The sequence below is a fragment of the Periplaneta americana genome, chromosome 16 (genome assembly GCF_040183065.1).
Source record: "Periplaneta americana isolate PAMFEO1 chromosome 16, P.americana_PAMFEO1_priV1, whole genome shotgun sequence".
Classification (NCBI taxonomy): Eukaryota; Metazoa; Arthropoda; class Insecta; order Blattodea; family Blattidae; genus Periplaneta; species Periplaneta americana.
In genome coordinates, this window is record NC_091132.1 from 20,507,721 (window position 1) to 20,518,346 (window position 10,626).

A 10,626-nucleotide genomic window follows, 5' to 3' on the forward strand; every position below is an offset into this window, starting at 1 on the left:
ACCAATGCTATATTTCTGCTTCCGGGACCAAAACATCCGGCCAGGAAGTTCTATGAAGCTAGAAAAAAAGAGAATAAATTATAGAGGCAATATAAAACCAGCAGCAATCCTGAGAGTGCCTCCGAAAGAGACTGCGAGAAATGCAGATACAACTTCACTCAAATTTTTTATTACAATCAAAGAAGGAAAGCCGTGCACTCTGTGATGCAAGATAAAACACGTTGTAATTTCGACATTCAGGCAGTACACAACCACTTTCTGAAACAGTTCTCAACCCCCAATGACTGCATTCTTTCTAAATATGAACATCCCACCTCGGAAATAGACAGAGTTATCGTGAATGATATAGAAAACACAAACATCAGTAAAAATGAGGTCACTGCAGCTGTTAAAGAGAATCGCAGTTGATACAGCTTCCAGATCTAACAGGGTACTTATCAGAGCACTAAAAGGACGAAATTTAGTATGCAACCAACAATATCTTCTCTTCACCACTTAGGGGACGCTTATAAATGCCATTGCAGATCAGCATGCTGAAATGGCATTTCCCTCCATTTTTGATGGAATGGTTATACTGCTGTGACTCGGTCCCCAGAGCCTCGTTTGTTAAAAACAGGTTGCACCACGGGAAGGTGAGGATGGGATTTGAGTAGGAGAGGTTATGGAAAGCACTTCGCTACTCCTTGCAACCCAGGTTAATAATTGTGTAGTTATCTAAAAGCAAACTGCACTCAGAATGCGGTGTTGTCTAATCAGCTGTGATCTCACATGGTTATAATATACATAAGCACACACATTTGTTGGTACTGGTAACTTACACTTTCTTGACTCTTTTAAGCATACGAGCTTTTTTCTTAGGTGGGTAGCCGGCATATGCCAGAAGTAATTCCGTGAAATCTGCTTCAGTAATATTTCCATTTTCATCTGGACCTTTCCTTTGAAACTGTAACAAAAATTCAGGTTAAACGAGCGTTGAGCGACTTCCGCCGATTTTGGAATAGACACCAACGCGGTTAGGTTAGGTTAGGTTAGTTTAGGCTTTTATTATCCCGTCAAGATGAAGGTGAAAGCGATTGAGTGTGATTTTTTGTTTTCAATGTTGGCAGTTCAAGTGCGTTGATGTCTATTCCAAAATCGGCGGAAGTCGCTCAACGCTCGTTTCACCAAAATTCATGCAACTATAAAAGACTACCACTACACTAACACATATTTTTTCATTATAAATTTCACGCAAAAATTGTCAATCATATAATCTCGAATCATATCCCAATGCCAGTATTAGTTTGCCCTTCTGCTTTCTAAAGTAGTAAATGCGGTATTAATGAAATAATGTACCGTAAAGTGGGGTGACTTTGAACGCCGGGGTGACTTTGAACAGTAATTTAGTACCTTTCTAAATTAAATGTTGTACCCAATTGCGAAAAAACTGTTTAAGTTGTCAATAAACTAGTTCAGTTTTTTCGGAATAGGGTACAGCATTCAAATTAGAAAGGCGCTAAATTACTGTTCAAAGCCACCCCAGTGTTCAAAGTCACCCCACTTTACAGTACAGGAAAAGAAGAGAATATTGAGAAAAACTGTCCCAAAAGCATCTTTGTCTACCAAAAAGTTCCATTTGGACTTGTAAGATTTGTAAACCTGAAAATTAGCCATTCAGCCAATGGCACAACTTGAATTCAAACTGGATAGATCACTGAGAACATTGTAAAATTCCCTTATTTAACCTCAAAATAGTTCCAAAATAACTTTTAACCTAAAAAAAAATAGTAAGCTTGAACTTGTATTTCACAATATTAGTAAGTACTTGATTTCCAAATATAATAATTGGTGATTTAAGACCAAGTTCAAATTCCTCTTGCATCAATAACAGTGGAGGCCTACTGTTAAGAAGAGTAGCCTAGTACCACGTAGCCTAACAATGTCTCTCTCTTCAAAGACAGACAAAAACCAAAAAGTGTAGAAGTAAAGAAAGTGCACTATGTACGAAGCTCTAAACTATCGGTACGTCACAGCTTGGGTGAGTGAAGGGAGGTGTACCGCTGTGCACCACACACAGAAAACATTGATGTTATCTGTTTAAAAGAAACAATTTACAAGTCTATCACATTTATACACACAACGCACTGCCAACTCAAATAAAATACACTAAGAGATACTAGGTTGAGGAGGTAGAACAAAATCTGTTCTGTTCCTCCTGAATCAACTTTATAAGAGAATAATTAAAATGTGTTTAAATAAGCATTTAGGTTATCCAACAAATATCATATGTAAAGATTTCAAAGTTTTAGGCATAAAAAAGAATTACGAATAGTATTAACATATCAACACAAAAATATAACTAAGTACTCGTCAAATTATCATACTTATTCTACAAGAAGATATGATCTTTCTCTCCAACTAATTAAACCTAGTGACATATGCAAGTACTGTACTTTTTGAAAATGTAAACTCATATAATCAAAAGGATAACAGAAGAATTTTATTTAAACCGATGTCTTGAAAGTTTTTCGTCCCTCACCCTAAACTTTTCCTTCATCTCGGTACTGAATTATAAAATAAGCTCATGTTTCCTAAGTTTTTGTTTGCATTTCTTTCAGGTTCTGTCTCATAACAAAAAGGCTAACAAACAACAGAAATTTCAAAATTAGGTTAAGTTAAAGGATGGGCATAGTATCTATTCACAACTTAAGCTATGTTACTCTGAGATACAATCCTTTTCCCTGTATAACTAAATCATTGCAAGTTCATATTTGTTACTGAAGCATATATTCTAAATTTATTGAAACTTACCTCAAGGCTAAGAATTTCTCTCTGCAGCTGTTGTTGAAATTCGAGAAATTTTTCAATTGTTAACTTCTGATCCATATTGGGACCAAAGAAATATGTTGTCAGTGCTGAATTCACGCCCTGAAAATAAAACCTTTACTTGTATACAATTTTCAGAGAGCAGTTTCAATTTGAAATACAAAACTTCTGTTTCTTAATAGACATCATAGGGTTCTACGAACATTTTTATCTCAGAGAAAGAAGACTTTATATTAATTTTAATAAAGTAATTATGTATTAATTTACTTAATAATACTTCCAAATAATAATAATAATAATAATAATAATAATAATAATAATAATAATAATAATAATAATAATTTATTGCTAAAACAAAGATATGTTACATATTTTTTTTAACATATAAAAATCATTAATTGATGAACTAGTGGACTTGCTCGTCCACTAGTTCATCAATTAATTATATTCAAGTGTTAAAAGTGGTGTACACAAGATTCAAAATGGAATATAAAAATCACTATAGCACCTCCAGAAAGAGTACATACATTTGATTAATTAACACAATAAAAAATAAAAAGAGAAAAGAAAATCACAGATATTACCGTAATTGAAGCTATTTTATATTTTCTTCCTAAACGATAATTTTTAATTGATTTTTAAAAAATAAGGAGCATTAGCAAATTGAATGTTTGGTAATTTAACTGTTATCTTGTTATAAAGCCTTGGACTGGAGTTGCTACTGTGATTATATGCTAAGTTGTGGTACATTAGGTTCAGTCAAGCATATGTTGTATGTATGATCTTTTAGTTCTATATTTATGTGAATATAAATTAAATATATTTCCGTTTTTATGAAAGAAATTCAATAAGACATTGTTATAAATTTGACGAATATCAAAGACTTTAATAATAATAATAATAATAATAATAATAATAATAATAATAATAATAATAATGATTTATTTAACCTGGCAGAGTTAAGGCCATACGGCATTCTCTCACACTCAACCAGGAGTAAAACAGTGTTACAAAAAAACACTACAAATTTACAAAGTACATTTACAATTTTACACACAAAACTGAAACTTTAAATTCAGAATACGACAGTTCTGAGGGATAATCAAGAGGCTTATTAAAATATATTTTTATTATTCTTCTCTGTAGAAGTGTTATTGGCATGAGGGAGGTACTAACAGCGCAACCCCATATAATGCCATATTGTAATATAGCTTGTGCGAGGTAAATCATTCGTAAAGTATGGATAGTCAAATAATTTCGTAGGATAATAAAACAGTTATATTACCGGTTGTTCTGTATGGTTGTGAAACTTGGACTCTCACTCTGAGAGAGGAACATAGGTTAAGGGTGTTTGAGAATAAGGTGCTTAGGAAAATATTTAGGGCTAAGCGGGATGAAGTTACAGGAGAATGGAGAAAGTTACACAGCACAGAACTGCACGCATTGTATTCTTCACCTGACATAATTAGGAACTTAAAATCCAGACGTTTGAGATGGGCAGGGCATGTAGCACGTATGGGCGAATCCAGAAATGCATATAGAGTGTTAGTTGGGAGACCGGAGGGAAAAAGACCTTTAGGGAGGCCGAGACGTAGATGGGAGGATAATATTAAAATGGATTTGAGGGAGGTGGGGTATGATGATAGAGACTGGATTAATCTTGCACAGGATAGGGACCGATGGCGGGCTTATGTGAGGGCGGCAATGAACCTTCGTGTTCCTTAAAAGCCATTTGTAAGTAAGTAAGTAAGTAAGTAATAAAATAGTGAATAATTTTTCTTAATTTACTACAAAGAAAACGAACATGTTTATTCCAACGTAAATGTTAATACTATGAGAACTTCTTTATATTACGTTCTTTCTATCATCATCATCTTTAGTATGATAAGAGACTCTCCTGTTTTATCTTTCAGCTTACAATATGTTATGTGAAATAAAATTGTTTCTATTATGTCTGTTTATAGAAGAAGAGTTATTTCGGTATTTTTCAATATCAATTTTATTTAAATACCGTAATTTGTCTATTGGGTTTTGTCTTCCATTAGATTAGATTATTTATTAGATTCACTGAATTCAGGTACATTTCCAAAGACAACAACGTATCGTCGTTGATTTTTTTTAGTAGGTTATTTTATGATGTTTTATCAACATCTTAGGTTATTTAGCGTCTAAATGAGATGGTGATAATGTAGGTGAAATGAGTCCGGAGTCCAACACTGAAAGTTATCCAGCATTTGCTCATATTGGATTGAGGGAACATCCCGGAAAAAACCTCAACCAGGTAACTTCCCTGACCGAGAATCGAACCCGGGCCACCTGGTTTCGCAGCCGGACGTGCTAGCCGTTACTCCACAGGTGTGGACTCATTGATTTTATGAAATCTCCTATGTAACAGTACAAAAAATAATTTTTCAGGAGGAAGAAAAAAATAATTAAAAACCAATGAGTCTACATAAGAATATGAAATAATTCGGTAGAAAACGTTTGTGAATATGATGAACATAAAAATGACATCATTAAGGATAAGTGTAGCTGAACATGATCTTTGTTGTGAACGAATAACCAACATTTAGTGTTTCACTAATTGTAAAACAAGTTTGTCTGCTTTTCTCTTACAGTCTTTTGAACAGAGTTACTATGGAAATATAGTATTCTATAGGATCTACTGGGAATACCATTATTCTCCTCTTACTCATTTCTTGACTACTTAACAACTGTATACAAATTTGCCGAACAATGGTCATATTTACCAACTCTAGAACAATATGCTCTTACTTCTGAGACAGCTGTTTTCTTTCATTGTAATCTGTGGTGTGCTGCATAATTGAATTCCACCATCAGCAAACTTCAAAGGCCTCATACAAACCTTGAAAGTGTTTCCAGTGTTTGCGTGATCTCTGTGACGACTTCCAATGCTCGTCTGCTGTCGAATTAAAGTTGCAACTTTCTCAAATTCCTCCGAGTCCACATCACCATCGCCGTTTAGATCAAACATGCGAAATGCTATTTCAAAATGGCGTCTTGAAGCTGAAACCAAACATAACATTTTTATATATACATTTAGGGAACGCAAAAGCTTTTTAAATTTGTAATAATTCCTTACAAGCAAAATTAAGCACTAAGTAATAATTTGGGTGCCATTACATTAATTTCTGATACCTAGATTAATTTTAAAACCAGCAGACTTCGGAGTGAAACTAAAATTTTTTTATTATTTTTTTTAATTGTGCCTAATACTTCAATAACAAACGAATGGAATTAAATTCATCACAGTCTGTGATGTTACACATATACAGAATGGAAGTAATATTTGCTCCAATATTGCGATTCAGAATAATCCTTTGAGTATGTTTCGACTAGATTATAAACAGGGGAGTATTCACAGAGTGTATTTACGAGATTTAAGAAATCTATTTGTCATTTTATGAATGGTTTTAAAAAATAGTGGAAGTTGTGCTGGGTGTAAAAGGACAGGTTCCTGGTGAAATATCGGAATGATTGAAGGCTGAAGTGAATTTTCTTCAACAGGAACCCAGTGATGTTACATTAAGAGATCCATTGCCGTTAGTTTTGAGTGTTGGGCAGCCCAAAAAACCCTTTCATGACGCGGGACTCAAAATGAAACAAATTATTGTTCCTTCGCTTACAAAGAAATTTTTTGAAAAAGAACTTATGCTCGTGACTGATATGTTTCTCTATTCCTCCGGTAGCGAGATGCAAGGTTCTTTTGCTACCATTGGGTTTCAGCTTTCACTTCAGCTTTCAACCATTCTTAATGTTTCGCTAGAAAGCTGTCTTTCTTCGTCCGGCATCTTTTCTTAAAATCATTCGTAAAATAACAACAAATAGATTTCTTAATTCCCTCAAAAACGCTCTGTGAACATTCTCCTGTTTATAATCTAATCAAAACATACTCCTATGATGATTCTGAAGAGCTTTTCTAATTTATGTAACTGTTCACGAATCACTGAAGTGACGCTTTTGCTGATCGTCACTTAAAATAAAAGAATTTATTTTGAAAAAAGGCGCACGTTTGCATTTAAACCACAATACTGTTGTTCTGTATGTTGGTCAAAAAAATTCCGTGCGAATAAGTTTCGATTTTTTAAATCTTAGTATAAATATGAATTTCATGACCGAAAATTCAATTTTCAATTCAGTAATTTCGAACTTTATTATTACAGTATTAACATGGAATAAGTTAATTAAATTTATATAAACCTTTGGGCAAACTTTCCAAGTGGAATTAAAAAAATATTTTGCCTAAGCACAACACCGAATGATCTTTCCTTGCACCGCTCCAATGCACAACTGGGTGCAGACCACCCTGTGTTTATCACTCATCAACTTCCGCTATGTATTTACTGGTGTTAATCTTCTCGAATCCGTTTCTACGTTGCGAATTTCTGAGCTGCAGACATCTGGTTAGTGTTTACAGTGTAGAAACACCAACTTCAGTGATTTTGAAAAATATATTTTTTTTCCAACTGGATTAAGATTCTGGTCTACAGTGCACTGCTTTACTCGGTTACGAGGTGTCTGTAAGATTCCGATTTTTACTCTTATCATTAGAGAAATGAAATGCACTAGGTAATAGAGGATTTCATTCGTAGATGCGGGGCAAGAATTTCATTTATTGAGGCCGATGAGTTCTATTAAATAAAGATATGTTTTATTTTTATCTGTAATTCAATAACAATCAGTGATAAAGATGACTGTCCAAGATATTCTTATTGCGACTATCTTGCAGGCCACGTGAAGGAAGTCCCTGACGCAGCTGCCAGAAAAAAAGAGACACTTTTACCCACGTGCTTCCTTCAAGTTAACATCAATACCAGGGCATTCATGATTAATTATTCTTTTATACAATGACGTTACCAGTTATGTGTTGTTGCTGGCTATTCATTGCATTCCTATTGACTATTCGATTCGTAATAATTTGTCACTCATTATCTTATGATAGCGTATAGGCCAGGGCATCATTTCAGTTTTTGCTTGGGGAGGTGCAAAATTTTTTAAAGAATACCTTGTAGAATATATCGTGGGGTGTGCTTCCTCCATATTTCCTTTGAAGAGAAATATTTTCCATACCGTAAACAGGAGTAAGTTCAGTACCTTTTCTACATATTTAAGCGTTTTTTTATTATTTTAAACAGGGTGCGAATTGAATATTTTCTCCAGGGGGGATAATGTATAAATGATATAGGCCTAGTTCATAATAATTAGCAGTGTTGGCCGATTCGTATTGTTGTCGCTCTCAACTTACATTAAAGAAGGAAGGAGAATTAATATTTTTTTTAGTAGGTTATTTTACGACGCTTTATCAACATCTAGGTTATTTAGCGTCTGAATGAGATGAAGGTGATAATGCCGGTGAAATGAGTCCGGGGTCCAACACCGAAAGTTACCCAGCATTTGCTCATATTTGGTTGAGGGAAAACCCCGGAAAAAAACCTCAACCAGGTAACTTTCCCCGACCGGGAATCGAACCCGGCCCACCTGGTTTCGCGGCTAGACGTGCTAACCGTTACTCCACAGGTGTGGACAGAATTAATATTGTTAGTAATGAATTAGTAACATATAAAATATACGGAAACTATAAATTAAGCACCTGAATGGGATAAATGTGTGTTTGGCAGGGTAAAATTAATACCTTTTCAGCAGGGTACACCAAATTCTCCGAGGGGGGGGGGGACGATCCCTGGCATTCTTCCATCCCATAAATTCGCAACCCGATTTTAAGACACAAATAGGACTGATGTAATTTAATTTTTTTGTTTTTGTTTTTGTTTTATGGTCTACTCTACCACACATAACAGACAGCTATAGCCCTAGTTTTATGGTTAACTTCTTATTCTATTTGTACTTATACGATATGTAATTTACAATGCACTCGTTAATATGACGTAGGTGCGAACAAATGAACATACACAATTTCTTGATAAAGAAATTTTAATTTCAATAACGAAAAAGAAATGTGCTTTTATTCACAATAAATTATTTAGTCAACTAAGCGAGGAGATAATGGTGTAAGGTGGCCATTCATTGCATACATCGCCGACTAGTAACATATTACAACACTAATAACACTTCAGATGTATACAAACAATTTGTTCTTCCTCTTACACCTTAGGTCAAGTGAGATGTATACTAAATAAGTATATAATAAATTTTCAATCTTAAGACATATCAACTTGCAAATGTTTATTTGCTATTTAATAAGATATATGAACGTTTTCGCCGTTTGGGGCATCTTCAGATATAACGAAATCATATAATCTGGACCTATAATAATAAATTATGCAAATAACAAAGAATAAAGAACAATGTATGTATGCAATACATGAGATTCATGAGCTATATGTAAAATGTGACGTAATACAGGCTAATTATTGATATAATCTTTAGATTTTGAATTTGAATTGGAAGGATATTTTATACATATAACTCATGTTACAAATGAAATATATAATTATGATTAAAATTTGTCAATAATGTTAAAATTTTTTTATAATAAATATAGCCTACATATCAGCCAGAACCTCTATCAGAGGTGTTACAATAGTAACAAATATTAATGTATCAAAAGCAACGCCTCGGTTTCATTTGAGCAGTCATTAACTAGCTCGTCTTTTATTTCTTAAGCGTTTATAAAAGTGGAATATTTTAATATTGTTCTCATTTTTTAGTAATACTAGTGAATTAGTTTTTTTTTTAATCTTAAACTCTGGAAGGGGTGGGGGTAATTGCCCCACTCTATCCTTCTTAAATGAAGCCACAGGTGTAGGTCTATTTTTTCTGTGCTTCTGTTTTTAGAGAGTGTCTTAGAAATTAAGGTTAAATATCACAAATATTTCACAATAGATCTAACGCAATTCAGTGAACTAGGGACCTATCGTGAATTATTTTTATTAGAGTCTGATCATGTTAAGGGGAGAGGATGGTATTTTTTTTATGAAAAATTACTAAATAAAAAAAAATATTCTTTAAAATACTCTGTGATGTGTGGATCGCCATTTTTAAACTTCTTGCGTTATGGATTTTTAAATCACTCGCCCACTTTTATTGTTGTTTCCGGTAAATTAAATGTTCAATTTTTTTTCTTTAAAATATCCTTTGATATGTGTGGAATGCATTGCATAACATTTTGTGGGTATTTGTGCCCTTATCGGATGTTGAGACGTCATTTTTAAACTTCCTGCGCTATGGATTTTTAAATCACATGCCCGCTTTTATCGGTTTTCAGTAACTTCATTTTTTTGCTACATTGCCAGATAAAATGGATATAATTTCTGAACTATTAGAGATACATGCATGAAATTTAGAACACACATTCTTAAGACTATTAGGAAACTTTTCTCTGTAACAGAATTTTGTTAATTTTCATTTTAAAAATATGTCCGTTTGTTTGCAAGAAAGGAAATCAGAAAATTGTTACTAAATTTTAATTGTTTATTTTACAAACGTAGGGACTAATATCAAAATTCTATTACAGAGAGTTTGTACATCATACTTTTGCAAATACATTGCAAAAACTGTTTGAATCTATCTTTAAAAACGGTTTAGATATATCGGTTTTAGTACAATCCTGCATTGGGTATATTTTTTTCAAATTTGGGCCCCCAAAATATTTTTAGTTGGTTGAGTTGCCACAGCTATGAGCTCTCTACATACAAAAAATTAATAATTTACACCAAATAGGAAAAAAGTTTAAAAAAATACCATCCTTTCCCCTTAAAAGGATTTTTTGCTCAATGGCAGGACTCATAAATAAATAAATAAATAAATAAATAAATAAATAAATAAATAAATAAATAAATA

General features: G+C 33.3%; 1 protein-coding gene across 6 annotated transcripts in view; it reads right to left on the bottom strand.

Moving 5' to 3' along the window:
* MICU1 (Mitochondrial calcium uptake 1) overlaps window positions 1–10,626 on the bottom strand; it is a 343,655-nt gene that overhangs the window by 15,741 nt on the left and 317,288 nt on the right. For all 6 annotated transcript variants that reach the window (XM_069849135.1, XM_069849136.1, XM_069849138.1 and 3 more), the window contains 3 exons: window positions 5,672–5,832; window positions 2,791–2,907; window positions 819–943 (listed from right to left, as the gene is read on the bottom strand). In XM_069849135.1, coding sequence (XP_069705236.1) covers window positions 819–943; window positions 2,791–2,907; window positions 5,672–5,832 — 403 coding nt within the window. The remainder of the gene's footprint in view (window positions 1–818; window positions 944–2,790; window positions 2,908–5,671; window positions 5,833–10,626) is intronic.